At 36.4% G+C, this 23,096-nt stretch overlaps 2 protein-coding genes across 2 annotated transcripts; both read left to right on the top strand.

Moving 5' to 3' along the window:
- The first annotated feature begins 456 nt into the window (after window positions 1–456).
- On the top strand, window positions 457–19,556 carry LOC133334569 (uncharacterized). The gene is made up of 5 exons (XM_061542884.1): window positions 457–719; window positions 777–1,320; window positions 2,390–3,299; window positions 18,957–19,306; window positions 19,521–19,556. Exons 1-5 carry the CDS (start codon window positions 457–459, stop codon window positions 19,554–19,556), a joined length of 2,103 nt encoding a protein of 700 aa, XP_061398868.1.
- Window positions 19,557–19,677: 121 nt separating this feature from the next.
- LOC133334568 (uncharacterized) lies at window positions 19,678–23,096 on the top strand. Its single transcript, XM_061542883.1, has 2 exons — window positions 19,678–20,085; window positions 22,092–23,096. Exons 1-2 carry the CDS (start codon window positions 19,678–19,680, stop codon window positions 23,094–23,096), a joined length of 1,413 nt encoding a protein of 470 aa, XP_061398867.1.

The following is a 23,096-nucleotide window of genomic DNA, read 5'->3' as shown; positions in this document are numbered from 1 at the left end:
GCGTATATTAAGGTTCTTTTTGAGATGACAAAAAATTGAAGGGTCTACATTTTTTAATATAATTTAATACCTTTACCATATTTACTGCTTCGCATAATGATTCTTCATGGATTAATTAAAGTTTTCTAGAAAAAATCGCAGGTCAACAACATTTCGATGTGGTGTTGTATGAACCACATTCATGTTCTAAAGCAAATTAAACGCATGCTAGATGCACTGTTACCAACTTCGATCTTAATCAACCATTAAAAATTCATAACATCTTATCTGAAGAGAAAATCGCCAGTGGCAATGTGCAGCTGAAATGGAAATGCACTTTTCTTCAGTCTCTCTTCGGTAGTCAACTGCAATAAAACAATACGAAAAAGGATGGTCCGCCAATTGGTTGTTTTATTAATGATATGCCACTCACTCACGGGTGTTAATTGTGAATTTCACTCCATTGTAATGGAAAATATGTTCGTTAGCCAAGAATTAATGGAATTCACCCGAGTGGCCTTAAACCTAACCAAATATTACATTAGCAGTCGCACCAATGCCTTGGTCATAATGGAAAAGTGTTCTGGGTGGTTTTGTCAGGAGCAGAATCACAGTTTCCTATTGGAATATTTTTTACGAAATCTCAGTTGTGACATCAGTGTACAATTGGAATTTGGTAAACCGAATGTTAGTCCATGGGATTTTAATCTGTTTGTCATCGATTCTGCCAAGGCATTTGAGTAAGGTTTTGCATGCGATAAACTTATATTACAATTTTAAAATCGCATTTCTTGCAGAGCCCTCCGTCTTCAGCTACCCGGTCCATCGAAAAATCGTCAATTTTATTTCTTAATTTTGTTGACCTGTTCCACGGCGGATCCCTTCTATGTCCATCAGCAAATGTATAAAATATTTAAAGTCTGCTTACAAATTGGGGTTAAGAATTCCGTCATTATGCATCGTTATTCCGGGGAACGTCATATCAGCTTCTACACGTATTATGCTTTTGGTCGTTACCATTGTTGGGGTGATATAACCATAAGGGAAGTGAATCGCTATGTCGAAGGAAGTTTACGTGAAGATTATTTATTCCCTAAACAATTGAGAAACTATCACGGATGTACGATTATGGTGAGCGCTCATTTGGTAGAACCCTTGTTAAGTTTTAATGGTGATTTCACGAATGAAGAGCATTTAAGTCAGAAATCACGAATCGGAGGCATCGAGGGAGATATATTGAAAGTAGTAGCCGATACATTGAATATGAATTTGAAATTTCGTTTCCCACGGAACTTGAATAAGAATTATATGTATTCGAATCGAACGGATTCACTAACTGATGTAAGTAAAAGAACAGAAGATATATCTCAACCGACCAATTACCCTATATAACAGAACAATTGGCTCACATGAAGACCTCTGGTATCTATAAAGACCTGTGGTCACTATACAGACCAATTGGTCTGCATAAAGACCTGTGGTCTCTATATAGACCAATTTGTCTATATACCAATTGACCAATTGGTCTATATAAAGACCAGTGGTCTCTATACAGACCAATTGGTCTATATAAAGACCAGTGGTCTCTATACAGACCAATTGGTCTATATAAAGACCAGTGGTCTCTATACAGACCAATTGGTCTATATAAATTGGTCTATATAAAGACCAGTGGTCTCTATACAGACCAATTGGTCTATATAAAGACCAGTGGTCTCTATACAGACCAATTGGTCTATATAAAGACCAGTGGTCTCTATACAGACCAATTGGTCTATATAAAGACCAGTGGTCTCTATACAGACCAATTGGTCTATATAAAGACCAGTGGTCTCTATACAGACCAATTGGTCTATATAAAGACCAGTGGTCTCTATACAGACCAATTGGTCTATATAAAGACCAGTGGTCTCTATACAGACCAATATAAAGACCAGTGGTCTCTATACAGACCAATTGGTCTATATAAAGACCAATTGGTCTATATATAGACCAGTACAGACCAATTGGTCTATATAAAGACCAGTGGTCTCTATACAGACCAATTGGTCTATATAAAGACCAGTGGTCTCTATATAAAGACCAGAGACCAATTGGTCTATATAAAGACCAGTGGTCTCTATACAGACCAATTGGTCTATATAAAGACCAGTGGTCTCTATACAGACCAATTGGTCTATATAAAGACCAGTGGTCTCTATACAGACCAATTGGTCTATATAAAGACCAGTGGTCTCTATACAGACCAATTGGTCTATATAAAGACCAGTGGTCTCTATACAGACCAATTGGTGATCTATATAAAGACCCGTGGTCCCTATATAGAGCTGTGTTCACTATACAACCAAATTGGCCCATATAAAGGCAGAATAGTTATACCTAATATCTCAATTTGTCCTTTCTCTTCCAGCTAGCTGAAAATCTTTCGGAAATAGCAATTGGAGGACTAAGTCCCATACTAAAAGAGACTATAAACTTCACATATTCTTCGGTGTATCACACAACACCTGGCGTATTCGTGGTGAAGAGAGGCCTCAGTTTTGGACCAATCAGGCAATTACTTAAACCCCTGGATAATAATATATGGATACTTATCATCATTCAATGGCTTGTAGCTATAGTACTGATCCAGCTTGTTCAACGTTGCGGTACTGTTGCATTATGGAATTTCATATTTGGACCACATAATCGACAGCCGTTACGAAATATGTTTATGGCAATTTTAGGTTATCCAATACCGTCGGCAGCTGTGCCGAAAAGAAATTTCGCCAGATTTCTACTGATGGCCTGGCTGTTGTTAACCTTTGAATTGCGCAATGCTTATCAGGGTAAAATGTACGATAGTCTGAGATTGGCCAAACACCTACCCGTACCGAGGACAATTGATGATCTTATTAGGCACAATTATATTTTTCTCTCACCCGAATATAATGATTTTTATCCGCGCAATAAGACCCGAGTTATGAGCAATGCCTTCAAGAGGCTGCACGAGATAAACTCAAGTCGCGAGAAATTAACCGCCATGGCCCTACTAGACTATTTAGTTGATTTTATTGCTAAAAATATACACAACACTTCGTTGACCTATGTCGAGGAGGATATCTATTCGTTTCAGTGTGTCATGATGTTTCGTAAATATTCTGTGCTGCCGCAGAGTATTAATCCAAAATTGAAATTGCTGACCGATGCTGGCATTACAGATCACATTGCCAAACGCTATGTTCGTTGGCAAAAACAGAGTGGTAACCAGCGTGGTGGAGGAGTACCACCAACTGGGATACAAGAAATCACCAATCATAAATTGCGAGGTGTCTACAATGGTTATGGGGTCTTGTGTGGATTTGCTGTATTTGTATTTTTTATGGAACTATTGTCGGAGAGAATTGGATTTTTAAAGAGGATAATGGATTATTTAAATTGAATAACTTGGATTTTGAATTTTGAATAATATTGAATAATAATGAATAATAAATGTGTTTTGAAGTATTTTTTATTGTATTGGAATATAAGATAAAATGAGAAATACTTAGAGGGACTTTTACGAAGAGGCCGAGTTCCCATTCTTAGACCATAATTAAAGCAGTGGGTTTATAAAATAAATATATGTATGTATATCGCATATAAATATTTCGAGGACGCTGATTACAATTCTGCAAGAAAAAAATTCAAGAAGTCGGATGGAAAATGGCGGTCTTTATACCCTTCACCACACAGTGGTACAGGGTATTATGTCTTTGTGCATATGTTTGTAACAGGCAAAAGTAATCGAGATAGACCCATGGTTCCTTTTGAGAACGTGCATAGAATCACTTTCTGAGTTGATTTATGCATGTCCGTCTGTCCGTCCGTCTGTTGATGTTAAATTGTAAACAAAGTACAGGTCGCATTTATAATCCGATTTGGCTGAAATTTGACACAGCTCACTTGTTTGGCCCAAGGACGAACCTTATTGAAATTGGGAAAAATCGGTTCAGATTTAGATATAGCTCCCATATATATTTTTGTCCGATTTACGGACTTTAGTCCCTGAAAATGATTCGATTTGCATGAATTCTGGCATAGCGTACTGAATTAAGTCTAAAATGATGTGTGCTAAGTTTTGCCCGATTTTAGGTAAATAGTGCACCAAAGTCCCCATATATATTTCGATTTTGGGAAATATGAATATACCCAAAGTGGTGAAGGGTATCATACTGTTTTTTTTTTTAAATATTGAATTAATCCAATAATTTTTGAACATGGCCTATATAAAGATCTGTGGTCTCTATACAGATCAATTGACCTATATGTTGAACTGTGGTCGCTATCCGGACCAATTGGTCTTTATAAAGATCTGTGATCTCTATACCGACCAATTGACCTATATAGGCCTTTGTGGTCTCTATACAGAACAAGGCCTATATAATGAACTGTGGTCCGGAACCACGGATTTGTGGAAACGGACAATGCTATTTACTGTGCAACATAAAAAATATTTATGTTTTTAAAAATCAGCCAACAGGAAAATTGAGAACGCATACAACTCTAAATTGTTTCCTTATTAAATGTCCTCCCGTATTCAATTTACTCAATCTGCCTGCTGAGAAAGTTTAAGGGAGCAAATCTTTTTTCATTGAATAACTCGAAATTCCCAGCATTTTCATATATGTTACACATATAAGTGGCAATGGCTCAATTATAGGAAAGATATGGAAGCGATAGGAATATAAATTTGATCGATTTTCATTCATGTTTTTCAATTTTATTTTGAGGTTTCGAAAATATTACATTTTTCAAATAAATCATTTTTTTTCGATAATTTGTTTGTTTGTTTACTTTTTTCTGTCAAATGGTGCTGACACTAGTGTAACTTAACTTGGTTGTTGTATCGTTTGTTGTACAACAACAACTCATGTTAGTCCTGATTTATATTAGGCGAGTTTACTTGCGGCAATTTTTATCGTTCTCTTTTGAACTTGCTCCATGCGTCTATACAAGGCAATTCGGTTTCCAAAATATTTTTTATTTGTTGTTTTTTCACATTTAAATATACATATATAAAATGTCAACAAATACGAAATACACTAAACGAATTGCCAGAAAATTGTCGGTACGAGCGATTTTTTTCATTTCTATACCCCTTGCTCCTCTCTCCTACAAACAAAGACTTGCCGCAAGTAAACTCGCCTAATCTAAATTGAGACTTACCTTCTGTTATACCATGTTTTACTAGCTTTACTATTAAAAAAGTACTGGAACAGACCAATTATTATTTTAAACATTATTTACACTAACTTACTTAGCTGGCTTGTGACAGAACGTTTGTTGCTGGCGCGTCAATCTAGTACGCAGTTTTTCCAATTTGAAAGACCATGTACCGAGATGTTGTCTTCCACTTAATTTTTCAATCGAATTCGTCGCCTTCCTCTTCAGCTTCAACCATCAGTTGGCTCGTTTTTATATGCCTTTTGGGGCACAACATGGCCTAGCCAGCGCTGTCGCTGCTCCTCGATACGTCTGACTATGTTGATGATGAGAATATATGGTACAATTCATGGTTCATTCGACGGCGATATTCACTGTCGACGCAGATCGGTCCGTAAATCTTTCGGATAATTTTTCTTTCTTAGATTCCAAGAGCTGTCTCATCTGCTTGCATAAGTACCCATACTTCCGATCCATATAACAGCACGAGTAGTATCAGCCTCTTGTAGAGTGTTACTTTGGATAGTAGCATCTGTTGGCCAACACTATCATTTTCCCAATTTCAATACTATTATTGAATGACTTCGAGAGGTCCTTTCCGACTTTAACTACTGGCCTTGGTAATAGAGTTGTACAGTTCACGAATGAACTAGTTCAAATGAACGATTCACTTAACAGACTGATTGAAGTAGGTCTTACAAATTCGTTCTTTTTAGTTCATTAAAAGAACGAACTGGAACAATCGTTCCTTTTAGTTCAGACGTGAGCGTTTTACTGACATAGTTCTATTTGGTCTAAATGGAAGCGACACCGATCGAGTTTTATTTTGCATGTGATATTACAACGCTCCCATTTAGTAAACACTAATAAAAATATTTATGTTGGCAAGTAATTTTTCAATTATTCTAAAACTTTTCTTTAAACAAACTAAGCCTTATAGGTCCACATATTCTTCGAACATTTTTTATTCCACCCTATAAGTGCATCAAATCTTTTGAAACATTTATTTAAAAATCCATAAACTGTTCTTATTTTTTTCATTTTAATATCCTCGCCATATAGGTCCAAAAGTATCTTACAAGAACTCAAACTATCAACTGAACAAATCGGAGAGTGATGAACTATTAAAAGAATGGCCGAAGTAAAACGACAGTTGAATAAAAGAGCTTAATTGCGAACGATTTAACTACTGAACTAGAAGACCGAACTAGTTCAGCCAAACGAGCTGAACTAAAAAGAGTGATCAGCCAACTGAACTATATAGAACAACTCTGCTTGGTAAGAATGTGTCGATATATTTTATGTTTTTCGTGGGTCTTTTCTATGATTTGGCGCAGCGCGAAAATCTGGTCTATAGTGGTATTGTCTGCTCTGAAGCCGCATTTATAAGATCCAATAATATCATTGACGATTGGCTTCAGTCGTTCACACACCCTTTATATGTGATGGGAAGGAGACTAATTCCTCTATAGTTGGCACATATCTTATCTTATCTCCTTTAGAGTGCACGGACACAGGATGCTAAGGTTCCAATCATTGGGAATGCATTTCTCTAGACAAATTGTACTAGTCAGTTGGTGCAAGCTCCTGATCAGCGTCTTACCTCCGGTCTTGAATAGTTCCGCTGGTAATCCATCGGCTCCTGCTGCTTCATTATTCTTCAGTCGATTAATTGCTTGGCTAGGTAGTATACAATATATAACGTCATCTCTTTACCGGCACTATTTGATACCCGAAGCTTTGCAAAATGCTCCTTCCAGATCCTCAACGCGCTATTTGTATCTGTCATCAGGTTTCCTTCTTCATCTCTACAGGAGGATGTGCCTACAGCAAAGCCTTCAGTTCGGTGCTTTACTCGTTGATAAAATTTCTTCTTCTACAAGATAATGGTCCGAATCGATATTCGCTCCACGAATCGATCGAACGTCTAAAACAATGGCCTTCCGTCTATCACAATATGATTTTTTGTTTTTTGGTCAGGAGAAATCCATGTGGCCTTGTGAATATTGAGATGCTTGAATCTGGTGCTGCTCACTACCATGTTTTTTGCTGCCGCGAAATTAATCAACCTCATTCTGTTGTCGGATGTTTCTTAATGGAGGCCAAAATATTTTCCCTTCCGATTTTTGGATTTAAATCTCTTAGTAGAATTTTAATATGCTGTTTCTAGATGCTTGTAGAATATGTCGTTGGTATGTTCATCTTTTCTTCCGTCGGAGCATGGGCACAAATAAGATTGATGTAGAAAAACTTCACTTTTATACGGATTATAGCAATTCGCTCATCTACTGGAGTAAATGTGGAGATGAGATATTTTATTCTCCTATTAACCATAAATCCGCAGCCATATTTATGTCTCGTTTCATTGCAGCTATAATACTTACTTACGCATGTCCCTTTCCATCGCATTCCTGTAAGGTAATAATATCGGCTTTGTACTTTTTGAGTACATCCGCCAGAGCGAAAACTGCGCCTGCTCTGTACAACGTGCACACATTCCAAGTGCAGATTCGCAGATCGTGGTCCTTTATACATTTGCGGGGCCGTCAACATTAAGGTTTAGGTTTTCGTGGCTTTTTCATCCTGGGAGGGGTTTTCCGATTGTGGGCTACTAAACCATTTTTTATACCCTCCACCATAGTATGGAGGGTATATTAGTTTTGTTTTTTCCGTTTATATATAGCAGTGCTGCCAGTTAAATTTTATGAAAAATCGTCAATTTTTCAGAAAAAAATCGGCATAATCGGCATTTGTATTTTTAAAAATCGGCAAAAAATCGGCAGCATATAATTTATAAATAAATTCATATTTTTTTGGTTAAACGTTTTTTTGTTTTTGAATGGGCCAGTAAGTCGCATTTTCCCGAACTAGCTTTCAACTGCACGTTGCACAATTTACAAAAGAAAAAATTGTTCCTCATTTCTGCCCAACACTCCGTATCAGAGTCAATCCATTGTGATTTCTGCTTACGTCTTGTGTGTTGTTCCTGCTGGACACTTGATGCACAACGATTTTCCTCGTCTGTGTTGTTTTCTATGAAAAATCAACAAATCAACACATGTATCTTAGACACTATTGGTCTGTTCCCGTACTGCAAAAATCTACTCGGAGTAAAAAATAGTAGATTCTTGCAGTACGGGAACTATGGTCTGTTCCCGTAAATACCTTTTCGTTTTGTCAGGTATTTATCCATATTTATAATTAAATAAATTAACTTTATAGAATACACCACCAATTTGATACGTGTGCGCACTTTTTATTCGTTTATTTTTAATTTTGCCTTATTCGATGCAATGCTGACAAAAAATGCAGATATCTAAGCCATTGAAAACGGCTGCGGCGAGTCGCCGATAGTTATAATGATGTAAAGCTGCCAATTTTATATGTTTGTATGGTAACGCCGTATTAAATTAAAAAAGTTAGACAATTTGTGTCGATTGTTGAAATATCGGCAATTCTGAAGCAAAAATCGGAAAATCGGCATTTTCCATTTTTAGAGCGAAAAATCGTCAAAATGCCGATAAATCGGCAAATATGGCAGCCCTGCTCTAGCGTCTAAACGAATTGAGATAAATCGCCAAAATTTTGCATAGAGTCGTCCTTTGTCTGCAGGCAGGTCAAGTTCGAAGATGGGCTTTATCGATCCACGTTTAGGCATAGCTCCCATATAAGGGTACCTCCCATTTTTCGGTATTTTGAAATTCTTAAGCGTGTTTTTCAACCGAATTCACTGAAATTTGGTACATTGGGTTCTTATTGGTTTAAATGCCTCCACAAAAAATTATTTTTGGTCCACTCTTTCTGGTAGCCCCCATATAACGGTACCTCCTACTTTTCAGTATTTTGAGGTTCTTGAGCGCGTTTTTCAACCGAATTCGCTGAAATTTGGTACATTGGGTTCTTATTGGGTACCAAATGTCCCAAAACAAAAATTATATATATAGGTCCACTTTTTCTGGTAGCCCCCATATAAGGGTACCTCCCAATTTCCAGTTTTTGTTTTTATCTGAGGATTTTTTTGCCTAATTGACTGTAATTTAGTAATTTGAGTTCTAATTGGGTAGCAAATCTCTTCACAAAAAATTATAAATATAGGTAAATTTTTTCGGGTAGCCCCCAGTATAAGGGTACCCCCAATTTTCGATATTTTGAGGTTCTTGAGCGCCTTTTTCAACCGAATTCGCTGAAATTTGGTATTTTGTAGCATTTCGTAGCTCTGGTAAAAACATCTGCTTTTAAAAATTTTTAATATTCACCGCTCTTTATAATCAATAAACCCCACAAATTTTCCATACCCTCCACCATATATGGAGGGTATATTAATTTTGTTTTTCCGTTTGTAACACATCGAAATAAATCATTTCCACAGAATTATATATATAAAAAGCTTATGTTAAGTGAATGCAATGTTGCCCAGACGAAAAACGGCATAAAGCTAGAAGCTTGAAATTTTGAGTGTGGGTTTTCATATGTGTACGTGAGATAAGGCTGGGTTTTACTAAATTCAAAGAATGCACTGCACATACAAAATGTACCGTAAATTTATTCCTTTGTATTAATATCTTTATAGATGTTATTATTTTTCTGAAATTTGGAATGATTTTCACAAATGTATAGTTAGGAAGATGTACAAAAGCGAGTTTTATATGGTTTTTCAAGTAACCAGTAATCAGTCGTATTGCAAAAAGTGACGAAATTGATACCATTTGTATTTCGAACCGGTAGAGCTACGCACATCAAATTTTCTTGGTGGTCATAAATTAAGTAATTTATACCAACGGGTTTTTGGAAATTCAAATCAAAATCAAAAGTACCTGTACTTAATTTTGTACAATTTAAAAAAATTGATAGAGCTAAAAACTTGAAATTTGGAATGCGACTTAGGGATAATTGATGTAGTCAGTCTATTTAAGGAGATGGTTTTGAAAGCGTGTACTCATGTGTACGAAAAGTACTATATGATACTATATTTGGTACAAATTTAATTTGGAGATACAAATTTTTTTACCCAGTTTCAGTAATTTATATTCATGGGTACTAAATGGTACTAAATTTGGTACAATTTGAATTTTATGCGAACCAATAGAGCTAGAATCATGAAATTTGGAGTCAGGATAACTGTTGGGGTGTAAGATCGAGATATGTAGGAAGTTTTAAAAATTTTTACTAATGTGTACTAAATTTGGTACAATTTGAATTGTGGGTGAACCGATAGAGTTGGAATCATAAATCTTGGATTTAGGATCAGTCTGGGGGTGAAAGTTTGGGTTAAGTGGGACGTTTTGGAAATTCGTACTACTGTGTACTAAATTTGGTACAATTCGAATTGTGAGTGAACCGAAAGAGATGTAATCCTGAAACTTGGATTTAGCATCTCTGTTTAGGGTAAGTAAGAAGTTTTCGAAATTCGTACTACTGTGTACTAAATATCGTACAATTTGAACTGTAGGTGAACCGATAGAGTTGGAATCCAGAAACTTGGATTTAAGATCACTGTGAGGGTGTAGGATTGGGGTCTGTAGGAAGTTTTGGAAATTCGTACTACAGTGTACTAAATTTGGTACAAATTGAATTGTGGATGAATCAATAGAGTTGGAATCTTGAAACTTTGATTTAGGATCACTGTGGGGGTGTAGAATTGGGGTATGTAGGAAGTTTTGGAAATTCGTACTACAGTGTACTAAATTTGGTACAAATTGAATTGTGGATGAACCGATAGAGTTGGAATCCTGAAACTTGGATTTAGGATCACTGTGGGGGTGTAGAATTGGGGTATGTAGGAAGTTTTGGAAATTGGTACTACTATGTACTAAATTTGGTACAATTTGAATTGAGGGTGAACCGATAGAGTTGGAATCCTGAAACTTGGATATAGGATCACTGTGGGGGTGTAGGATTGGGGTCTGTAGGAAGTTTTGGAAATTCATAGTACTGTGTACTAAATTTGGTACAATTTGAATTGGGGGTGAACCGATAGAGTTGGAATCCTGAAACTTGGATTTAGGATCACTGTGAGGGTGTAGGGTTGGGGTCTGTAGGAAGTTTTGGAAATTCGTACTGCAGTGTACTAAATTTGGTACAAATTGAATTGGGGATAAACCGATGGAGTTGGAATCCTGAAACTTGGATTTAGGATCACTGTGAGGGTGTAGGATTGGGGTATGTAGGAAGTTTTGGAAATTTGTACTACTATGTACTTAATTTGGTACAATTTGAATTGAGGGTGAACCGATAGAGTTGGAATCCTAAAACTTGGATTTAGGATCATTGTGGGGGTGTAGGATTGGGGTATGTAGGATGTTTTGAAAATTGGTACTACTGTGTACTAAATGTGGTACAATTTTAATTGTGGGCGAACAGATAGAGTTGGAATCCTGAAACTTGGTGTTAGGATCACTGTGGTGGTGTAGGATTGGGGTAAGTAGGAGGTTTTGGAAATTCGTACTACTGTGTACTAAATTTGGTACAATTTGAATTGTGAGTGAACCGATAGAGTTGTAATCCTGTAACTTGGATTTAGGGTCACTGTGGGGTTGTAGGGTTAGGGTAAGTTGGAGGTTTTGGAAATTCATACTACTGTGTGCTAAATTTGGTACAATTTGGATTGTGAGTGAACCGATAGCGTTGGAATTCTGAAACTTGGAATTAGGATCTCTGTGAAGTGTAGGTTTGGGTTAAGTAGGAAGTTTTGGAAATTCATGCTACAGTGTACAGTCATTATGGGGGTGTAGGATCGGGGTATGCAAGAAGTTTTGTTGGAAGTAGAAGGGTACGAAAAGTACTAAAATGTACCAAATATGGTACCCTTTTTATTAGCGAACGGGAAGAGCTAGAATTCTGAAATTTGGAATGTTGGTCACTGATGGAAAGTTAGAATGATGTGCAAAGGGTTTTTGGAAATTCGACCTATAAGTGTACTAAAGGTACTAAACTTTACTGAATTTACTTCCTGTTGTATATATATTGAACATATATAGCATGAATCTTGACATATGAAATGAAATACTGGTTGGGAAGTAGTGTTGATGTACGGAAATAAGTACATTCGTACTTATGTGTATAAAAAGTGTAAAATGGTACTTAATTTCGTACTATTTACATTCAGTTGAGTGTGTAGAGATGGAATCTTGATAATCGGAATTAGCTTTAAAAAATCGTACTTATTTGTACGAAAAGTACTAAATGGTACTAAATTTGGTGGAAGTTGGATTTAGGTGAACAGACAGAGCTGAAGTCTTCAAATTGGGAATTAAAATGACTGTTGGAATGTAGGACTGAGGTAGATTATGAAATTCGTACTTATTGGTACGAAAGGTACTATATGGTACTAAATTTAGTACAATTTGGATTTTGCTTGAAAGGATAGAACTGAAAACCTGAAATTTGGAATTAAGATTTCTGTTGAAGATTGAGCTATAGAGACATATTTGGAAACTCGTATTTATGTGTACGAAAAGTAATAAACGGCACTAGATGGATTTGGGTGAACGGAGAGAGCTGGAAACCCATAATTTGGACTAATGGTTGATGTTTGAATATAGAATTGAGATATGGAAGCATAGTACCTATGTGTACTAAATAGTACTATATTTCGTACAACTTGATTATGTATGAACGGATAGAGCTGGACTCCCGAATTTTTTAATTAAAATTACTGTTGGAGTGTAAGATTGACATAGTTTAGGAAATTGTTAATTATAGAAACAAAAAGTACTAAATGGGTCCGGAAATCTTACAAATGTGTGAACGGATAGGGCTGTATTCTAAAATTTTGAATTAATATTACAGTTTGAGTGCAGAATTGAGATATGTCGGTAATTTTTTTAAAATTCGTCATTATGTGTACTAAATGGTAAAAAAATTGGTACAATTTTGATTCGAGTTAACGGATAGAGATAGTAAACGTAAATTTGTAATTAAAATTGCAAGATTAAGGAAGTATAGGAATTTCGTACTTATGGATACGAGAAGACCTAATTGGTACTAAATATGGTACAATTCGTTTTGTGTGAGCGGGAATCTTAATATTTGGACTTAAAAATAATTTGGAACAATTTGGACTTTGGTGGAAGTAAGATTAGGATTGATGGATTGATGTAGTTTTAGAAATTCTTACCTATGAGTATGAGAATTACTAAATGGTACTAAATTTGAAACCATTTGGATTTGGTTGAATCTTGAGATTTGGAACTTGGATTACTGTTGAAGTGTAGTATTGAGCTATGGAGACAACTTTGGAAACTCGAATTTATGTGTACCAATAGTATAGAATAGAAAATTCACTAAACTTGGATAACGGAGAGAGCTGGAAACCTAAAATTTAGAATGTTGGTCATTGACAGAGAGTTAGAAAGAAGGACCAAAGGGTTTTTGGTACTAAATTTAGTGGTGTTCGAAAAGTTCTAAATGGAATTACATGTGGAACCTGCACGTTTTTGCTAAAGTGTGGATTTCGGAAAATAGCATGGACAGACAGACAGACAGGCGGACTGACATGCATGAATCTACTCACAATGTGATTCTATGCATATCCTCAAAAGGAACCATGTGTCTATATCGTTTTCTTTTGCCTGCTACAAACATATGCACAAAGACATAATTACATAGAACACCTTGTATTTTGATTGAAGGTCATAGGTCATCTTCCAAAATACCAGAAGGTATTCACGTCAGAAGGGCCAGAAGGTCTTTTATCGAAGATAACAATGTCTTCTTATTGAGGAACAGATGGTACTCTCATAGAAAAACAGAATGTCGAAGACCAGAAAATCTTCTTGAAGAAGGCCAAGTCTAGAAGGTCTTTCCATAGAAGACCAGAAAATCTTCTTGAAGGAGACCAGAAAGTCTTCTAGAAAAAGACGAAATGGACTTCTTTTCAAAGATCAGAAGGTTTTCTTATCAAAGACCAGAAGGTTTTTTAATCGGAGATCAGAGAACCTACCTTCAGAAGTCCAGAAGATATTATTTTAGGATAGCAGCAAGTCTTCATTTGGAAGGTCTAAAGGGACCAAAGGATTTTCCTATAGAAGACCAAAAAGTTGTAGGATACCAGATCTGCTTATTGAATTCTGGATGTTATGCCTGTTGAAATCCAGAATATTTTCTTTAGAGGACTAGAAGAAGAAGAAAAAATCTTCTGAGAAAAGTCCACAAGGAGAATAATAGTAGACATTCTAATTCAGATTTTCATGTGAGGTCCTCATACAAAAGACTAGGAAATCTTGTCATAGAAAGCGAAAAGGGTGTACTCTGTTTGTTTTCTTCTGTTATAACAGGCTATTACAAGGCCTTGTTATACAGACACCTTTGCTGTCAGCCGTCTATATAAACGCCCTGTAATTCGGCCTTTAGTTCATTTATGTAGGCTCGCTGGTTTTTAGATTGTCTGTATAGGCTCGCTTTTTTTCAATACTTCCTGACCTGTATAAACAGGTGGTCTTCAGTTCGTCCACTTTTCTTCCTGAAATTGAGATACTATATATTTTGCTAAAGTGTGGATTTCGGAAAATAGTGCTTATGTGTATGAAGAGTAATTAATGGTAATAAACTTGATATTAAATGTAGGAATGGAGGTGGAATTCAGAACTATAGTACAACTAATTATACGGTATTCACCATTTCCATATGAAATATTTTTTTATTCCCTTTCCGCATACGAAGTAGCGGGTACTTTGCTAGTAAAGTATATATATTCTTGATCAGCGTAAAATTCTTAGACGATCTAAGCATGTCCGTCCGTCTGTTGTAATCACTCTAGCGTCTAAACAAGTTGAGATAGATCGGCAAAAATTTGCACAGAGTCGTCTTTTGTCTGCAGGCAGGTCAAGTTCGAAGATGGGACATATCAGTCCACGTTTAGGCATAGCTCCCATATAAGTACCCCAAAATTTTCGGTATTTTGGGGTTTTTGAGCGCGTTTTTCAACCGAATTCGCTGAAATTTGGTATATTGAGTTGCTATTGGGTACCCAATTTCTCCACAAAAAATATACATATAGGTCCATTTTTTCTGGTAGCCCCCATATAACGGTACCCTCTAATTTTCAGTATTTTGGGGGGTTTTGATCGTAGTTTTCAACCGAATTGGCTGTAATTTAGTACTTTGAGTTCTTATTGGGTGCCAAATATCTCCATTAAAAATTATAGATATAGGTCAATTTTTTCTGAAAACCCCCATATAAGGGTACCCCCCAAATGTCGGTATTTTGGGGTTCTTGAGCGCGTTTTTCAACCGATTTCGCTGAAATTTTGTACATTTGGTTCTTATTGGGTGCCAAATATCTCTACCAAAAATTATAAATATAGGTCCAATTTTTCTGGTAGCCCCCATATAAGGGTACCCCCAAATTTCTCTATTTTGAGGTTCTTGAGCACGTGTTTCAACCGAATTCGCTGAAATTTGGTATTTTGTAGTCGAATATGGTAACAAATTTCCTTACAAAAAAATTTTAATATGCACCCCCTTTTTGGGGTAGTCACCATATAACCCCTTTTTATACCCTCCACCATAGTATGGAGGGTATATTAATTTTGTTTTTCCGTTTGTAACTCATCGAAATAATCATTTCCGACCCTATAAAGTATATATATTCTTGATCAGCGTAAAATGCTAAGACGATCTAAGCGTGTCCGTCTGTCCGTCTGTTGTAATCACTCTAGCGTCTAAACAAGTTGAGATAGATCGGCAAAATTTTGCACAGAGTCGTCTTTTGTCTGCAGGCAGGTCAAGTTCGAAGATGGGACATATCGGTCCACGTTTAGGCATAGCCCCCATATAACGGTACCCTCTAATTTTCAGTATTTTGGGGGGTTTTGATCGTAGTTTTCAACCGAATTGGCTGTAATTTAGTACTTTGAGTTCTTATTGGGTACCAAATCTCTCCACTAAAAATTATAAATATAAGTCCATTTTTTCTGGTAGTCCCCATATAAGGGTACCCCCCAAATGTCGGTATTTTGGGGTTCTTGAGCGCGTTTTTCAACCGATTTCGCTGAAATTTGGTGCATTTGGTTCTTATTGGGTGCCAAATATCTCCATTAAAAATTATAGATATAGGTCCATTTTTTCTGGTAGCCCCCATATAAGGGTACCCCCAAATGTCGGTATTTTGGGGTTCTTGAGCGCGTTTTTCAACCGATTTCGCTGAAATTTGGTACATTTGGTTCTTATTGGGTGCCAAATATCTCTACCAAAAATTATAAATATAGGACCAATTTTTCTGGTAGCCCCCATATAAGGGTACCCCCAAATTTCTCTATTTTGAGGTTCTTGAGCACGTGTTTCAACCGAATTCGCTGAAATTTGGTATTTTGTAGTCGAATATGGTAACAAATTTCCCTACAAAAAATTTTTAATATGCACCCCCTTTTTGGGGTAGTCACCATATAACCCCTTTTTTATATTAAAATAGTTATGCAATTTGTTCCGCGTTTTGGGTTGGGTTCTAAAACTCTGTTGTAATCATATTACCAGCGGAGGATATCGAGATAAAAAACTAGAACATAAGGATCGATAATGAACTATATATGAACTATAACCCGTATTTAGACCTAGCCCCTGTGTGGGAGGTAATAGAAGGAGTGGATCGATATTCCCCATCTTCGAATTAGATTAAGTTTGGAAGAAATAATAAGATGAGCAAAGTTTGGATGAAATCTAAATTTTTTGAAACAGATTTGGTCCAAAGAAACATGGGGTGTAGAACCAATATTTCGATGAGGCACATTTTCACGGTGTTAAAGCGTATACACCCAAATTAGCAGTAAGGCTGAGGCTATAATTATCCATTAAAAATTTCTGAAATTTGTATTATAGTTTACATAGAAATGTCGGTATAAGTCCACTTTTTGGTATGTTCCCTATATTTTCATTTCTAGTACCTGTAAGTATATCTATGGTGGAGGGTATCCAAAGTTCGGCCCGGCCGAACTTAACGCTTATTCACTTGTTTATATTAAAATAGTTATCTGATTTGTTCCGTGTGTTGCGGTTGGGTAGTCGTTACGGGGAATAGTCAATGTTTACCCTACAAAGACTATTTAGCCATAAGCATTCCGCCTTCTAAAGATATTGTGATAAAAAAACTCAAACATGATGATAATGAAATATATCGGCAGACATTTAGGCATATCCTCAATATAGTGATACCTCCTGAAGGAAAGAATTGAGATAAACAATTAAAATATTTGGTTCAAAATTGGCATATACCGGTCATTAATTAGGCATACCATCATATGATGATATCCCCAAATATTCACTATTTCCTACACTATGTAATCAATATTGGTCCCTCTTTAGGCATAGCCTCATATAACTTTGTAATCTAAATTACAGTAGTTTGAGGATTTTATACTCTACAATGCGTTATCAATATCAGTCCACTTTTTGGATCTTACAGATTTTAGGAAAAATCCCCATTAAAAATTGCCGAAGTTTGTATTTAATGTACATAATGGTTTACATAAATCGGTTTGTATTATCGGTATATGCCCACTTTTTGGTATGTTCCCTATATTTTCATTGCATGTATCTGTCAGTATAACTATGGTGGAGGGTATCCAAAGTTCGGCCCGGCCGAACTTAACGCTTTTTCACTTGTTAAATATTATGGGTGAACTCGCGGCACATATCAATTAACTATTTCAACGGATGATGAAAGTATCTACCACAGGTGACGCCATGGGGAGGTAAGTGTCCACAATTGAAATGAAAGAGCGACCAAAATAAGCCTGGGCTTTGCCATGTTAAAGCCGTTGCTTGGCATCTACCATTCCCTACGTCACCCACTATTTTACTACTCCACTATTTGCGCTCATTTTCCCTCCCTCCCTCTCTCGCTCTCTCTCTCTCTCTCTTACAAAAACAAATGTGTTTCTCCCAAGAATGAAAACACAACTACCACAACCACCATTCATTGATCAGTTGTGCTTTGTTTTGGTATTGTTCTCTGTCTCTCCCTTTACTTGGTGATTGTTATTTTTGCAACCGTTTATATGACCATTGTTTCTACCGACAAAATTCCCATATGTATATTTCAAATTATTTCGATATAAATGCTTACTGCAATGTACCAAAAAATTGTTGATGCGAACAACAAGCCCACCCAAATGTTCAACATTTCATATGGTAGTTCTAATTACGCAGAACGTGAACATGATGTAACTAAATAAGAATAACGAGACAATTCATAACAAAGAAGAAGAAAACATAAAATGAAAATGAAAAAATAGAAAAAAACAGAAAAACGAAAAGAAGTTTCGGTGCCATGATACCCACCACCAGACACTCCCACACTCCAAAGTTATTTTTCACTCTCTCTGACATGAAACCAGTATTTAAAGTTTTATGAATTGCATTCATAAAATGCAGAAATTCCGACATTGGCAATATTTTATGAACATTTTTTTCAGTGTATTGTAAGTTGGTTGAGCCGACTTTTATAATTTCTTTTATTTTTAAACCACTGTAAAATTCGGACTACTAAAATTAGGACTCATGCATTGCCTACCTGCCAGTTATCTACTGTCATATCTCAACTAGCTCTACTAACTAACAATCGATCGCTACGAATTGGATATAGGTTATGAAATTTTAATGAAACACATTAATAATAAATTATCGAAGAAAGAAAATCTACAAAAATTGTCACAGCAACAAATGTTGCAAACGACAGTTCCATACAGTTGCCGTTAATACATTCGTGTAGTAGTTTCACACTGAACGCTAATAAAAATCGAAGAACGAACTTAAAAATTGCAATATGCAAAAATTTTTGCTTTTATTTCATTTTGCAGTTTTGTACTGCTCTGACCCTGCCGATATACATGGAGTTAAACATAATTATAGCCGTTCATTAATATTGGGAAATATTGAAGATTCTCAGGCGTCATTAATGCATTATGGCCAGGTGGCCTTGTACATGGTCACCCAATATATAAGTCCACGTACCAATACGCTGATAATAATGGAGAATTGTCTATCCCATTGCGATAAACATCGTCTGTATCATTCTACGGTTTTGAAATTTTTCCTCAATAATCTCAACTATTCGATGGCAACACAATTGTTTCTTGGCCAACCCGATGAACGGCCATGGGATTATAATATGTTCGTGGTGCCGACATGGCGTGAATTTGAGTTGAGTGTATGAATAAAAAATAAAACAAAACTAAAAAATTTCAGGAAAAGGAATATAACTTTTGAAAATTTGAATACATTTATATTATATACTTTAAAATCCAGAAGTATGACACTGTCAGCCTTAAAATTTTTTTTAATAAAAGCTTACAGCTCTGCTGACTCTTGACAAAATTTAAACATTCTTATTAATGAAATGTCTTCACTTCTTCATCTTTCAGAACCCTGCAGCTGAACATCCCGAAAACGATTTATGATCGCCAATACTACTTCTTCATTGTTTTCACCTGGTTTATGCCATATCGTGATTTGTATTTTGAAAATATGAGAAAAATATTCGAAATCTGCCGTAGTATGAATGTAAAAAATGTCGTCATTATGATGCAACCGATTGCCGAACAATTTATCAGCTTCTATACCTATACCCTCTACACGGGAGAGTTTTGTAATACCGTATTGACCATCAAAGAAATTAATCGTTATGAAAATGGTAAATTTCAAAATACATTTCTATTTCCGGATCATATGAGAAATTTTCATGGCTGTAAGCTGACAGTGTGTGGTCATGTTGTTGAACCACTACTGCAGTTCAATGGTGATGTGAATAATCGGAAACATTTGAAGGATATGAGTCGTCTAAGTGGTATAGAGGGTGAAATTTTGAAATTGGTCGCCTCGACAATGAATATGAAATTGGAATATCGTTTTACATCGAACGACTATCGGGTGACATCGAATGATTATAGTGTGCGTTGGGATAGTAATTTTACGGGATGCCTGGCGGATGTAAGTATATTTTTATAAATAAGGATATTAGATGAAAGACATTTCATTGGCCTTCTTCAACTAGAACGCCTTTCTGACGATAGATATATAACTTTTCAGATGTAATCTCCTAGTTCATATACAGATTTTATATACGAAAGTCTATGTACAGCATAGCTTTTATGGAATTCTGATAAACAAGAGATCTTTCAGAAGCGCTCTGTTGATGAAATAACGTACAGAATCTTCTGTTGATGGAAGATCTTCCAGAGGTCGTACTTTTTTCGATCGGATCCACCCTGATCATATCCACCCCAACTGATCTTGCAGACTCAGACCGGACTATGGAGGGTTAGTATTTGATGGTGATGAATGAACGGCTACATATGATAGACACAATATTTTCCCTCTTGAAGGCAGGACTCAAAATACCACAAAAGGCTTTCTAGAGATAGAATAAATTTCAGAAAGAAAACCTTTCACTTGGAAAGGTCTTATATAGACAAAAGACCTTTCGGAGGCCTTCTTCAAACTGAAGCCATTTTAAGGAATTTCTATAGATGACCTTCTGTAGATGGGTCTTTCAGACTTCTGTCGACAGAAAACTTTTCGGAGGTTTTCTACAGACAAAAGCCATTTTCGAAGTGTTATATAGATAGAAGATTCTTTGAACACTTCTACTCTCCGATCTTGTTGAAAAAAATACAGAAGGCAGGAGATCTCACTTTATAGGTAAAGGACCTTCAGAAGCAGAAGAATCTCCTTCCACAGAAAGGAAAACCCTTTGAGGACCCATAAACAGTAGGTCATTTATTAGACAATTCTTTTTATAAAAAGAAGGACATTTAGAGGTCTTCAATATGGAGAGGGCCTTTTTGATTTCTTTTGAAGACAGGCAGAAGACGTGTCGGTTGGTCAGGAGAGGTCTTCTTTGGTCAAAACAGGTCACCTTTGGTCAGAAGAGGCCTTCTGTGGTCAAAAGATAAATTCTGTGGTCAGAGGAGATCTTCTGTATTCAGAAGAAGTATTCTTAGGTCAGAAGAGGTATTTTTGGTCAAAAAGTTCTTCTGTGTCTGAAGGGGTCTACTGTGGTAAAAAAAGATGTCTTCTGTAGTCAGAAGAGGCCTTCTGTAAACCAAAGAGGTCTTAAGTATGCAGAAGACGTCTTCAGTAGACAGCAGAGGTCTTCTGTAGACAGCAGAAATCTTCTGTAGACAGAAGAGATCTTCTGTAGACAGAAGAAGTCTTCTGTGGTTAAAAGAGGTCTTCTGTGGTCAAAAGAGGTCTCCTGTGGTCAGAAATGGTCTTCTGTGGTCAGAAGAGGTCTTCTGTGTTCAGAAATAATCTTCTGTGGTCAGAAGAGATCGAATGTGGCCAGAAGACGTCTTCTGTGGTCAGGAGAGGTATTCTGTGGTCTGAAGAGGTATTCTGTAGAGATCTTCTTTAGTTAGAAGAAGTCTTCTGTGTTCAGAAAATATCTTCTCTAGTCAGAAGATGTGATCTTCTGACCACGGAAGACCTCTTCTGTAGTAAGAGGTCTTTGTAGACAGAAGACTTTTCAGAAATCTTAAATAGACAGGCCACTATTCAAAGAACCTATCGGTTCTTTTGTAGACGGAATACCATTTAGAGGGCTTCTGTTAACGGAAGGCATTCCAGATACATTCTATCTACAAAAGAGTTAATTCAGAGACCTTTCGTAAAGGTCTCCTGAGTAAGTTTGTACACAGAACTTCTATTAGAGATCTTATAGGGGATGAAAATGTATTTGTTGAGGGAGATTTTCGGATGAAGTAGGTAGACCATGCAATGTTTTTCAATAGAGATAAATGCTTTTTGAGTTATTCTATGTACAGTAGTTCTTTTAATGGAATTCTGTGGTCAAAAGAAACCAGAATCCCTTCCAATGTATGTTATAAATTAATGAGTCGTTTTAGGTCTTCTATAAATCAGACTCTAAAATAGAGGTCTTCTATTATCCTAAGTATTGAACATTACCTAATTTTCCTGTACTTTTCTCCCTACAGTTACATGAACGTCGCGCCGATATGGCCATTGGCGGCCTGGGAGCCCTTATGCCGAACAGTACCAAATTCAGTATATCCTATACTCATCACACATCACCATATGTATTTGTGGTGCGCGGAGGACGTCCATTTGGACCGATAACACAATTACTAAATCCTTTGCAACACAATGTTTGGCAGGCTATCGTAGCACAACTGCTGATACTTATCGCCCTAATCAATTGGATAGAAAGACGTGGCAAACGTACCGTTCGCAATTTCATATTGGGAGCACATAATAAATATTCGATACATCATTTATTTGTAACACTACTGGGTAGTCCCCTGCCAAGTTATGCAGTGCCGAGGAGGAACTTTGCACGTTTTTTATTTATTGCCTGGCTTCTATGGACACTGGAACTGCGTAATTTTTATCAGGGTAAAATGTTTGATAGCCTGCGACTGGCAAAATATCAACCCACACCGAAAACCATAAGGGAACTTATTGAGAGGGACTACACCCTGCTATCGCCACATTATGCTGATTTTTATCCACGTAACAAAACCGTAATTATATCCCAAGATGAGGAACGTTTAACAAATTTGAATAATATGGAGGATATGCCATTCGCCACTCCGGCCATATTGGATTTTATGGCCTATTATAATATGATTAATTTCAAGTCATCGACTCTGACCTATGTCGATGAGATTATCTATTTATTTCATTCGGCTTTGTTCTTTCCCAAACATTCGATATTAGTGCCGAGTTTTAATCGAAGATTTAAGTTACTCTCGGATTCTGGTATTACTTCGTATGTGGCTCGCCAATATATTCATCCATATTTTCACAATACCCAAGATCATATCAATACTGGAGATGCCCAACAAATAACATATAAAAATTTAATTGGCTTGATTTATATCTATATTGCAATGAATGGATTGTCGCTGTTGATATTTCTCATGGAATTGGGTACGAAGAGATTTGCAGTATTGAAACGTATAATAGAAGGATTGAATTGA

This window comes from Musca vetustissima, unplaced genomic scaffold, assembly GCF_032173495.1.
Source record: "Musca vetustissima isolate MV318-11 ecotype Yass unplaced genomic scaffold, APGP_CSIRO_Mvet_v1 utg4378, whole genome shotgun sequence".
In the NCBI taxonomy this organism is placed as follows: Eukaryota; Metazoa; Arthropoda; class Insecta; order Diptera; family Muscidae; genus Musca; species Musca vetustissima.
The sequence above is the reverse complement of the archived record's forward strand: the minus strand, read 5'-3'. Positions and strand labels throughout refer to the sequence as shown.

What these genes read in the sequence shown, in the direction of transcription:
- LOC133334569 (XM_061542884.1), top strand. Translation starts at nt 457, where the DNA reads ATGTTCGTTAGCCAAGAATTAATGGAATTCACCCGAGTGGCCTTAAAC. An exon ending in GATTCTGCCAAGGCATTTGA is followed by an intron (nt 720 to 776) that starts GTAAGGTTTTGC and finishes CATTTCTTGCAG; the next exon opens with AGCCCTCCGTCTTCAGCTAC. An exon ending in GAACGGATTCACTAACTGAT is followed by an intron (nt 1,321 to 2,389) that starts GTAAGTAAAAGA and finishes TTTCTCTTCCAG; the next exon opens with CTAGCTGAAAATCTTTCGGA.
- LOC133334568 (XM_061542883.1), top strand. Translation starts at nt 19,678, where the DNA reads ATGATGCAACCGATTGCCGAACAATTTATCAGCTTCTATACCTATACC. An exon ending in TTACGGGATGCCTGGCGGAT is followed by an intron (nt 20,086 to 22,091) that starts GTAAGTATATTT and finishes TTCTCCCTACAG; the next exon opens with TTACATGAACGTCGCGCCGA.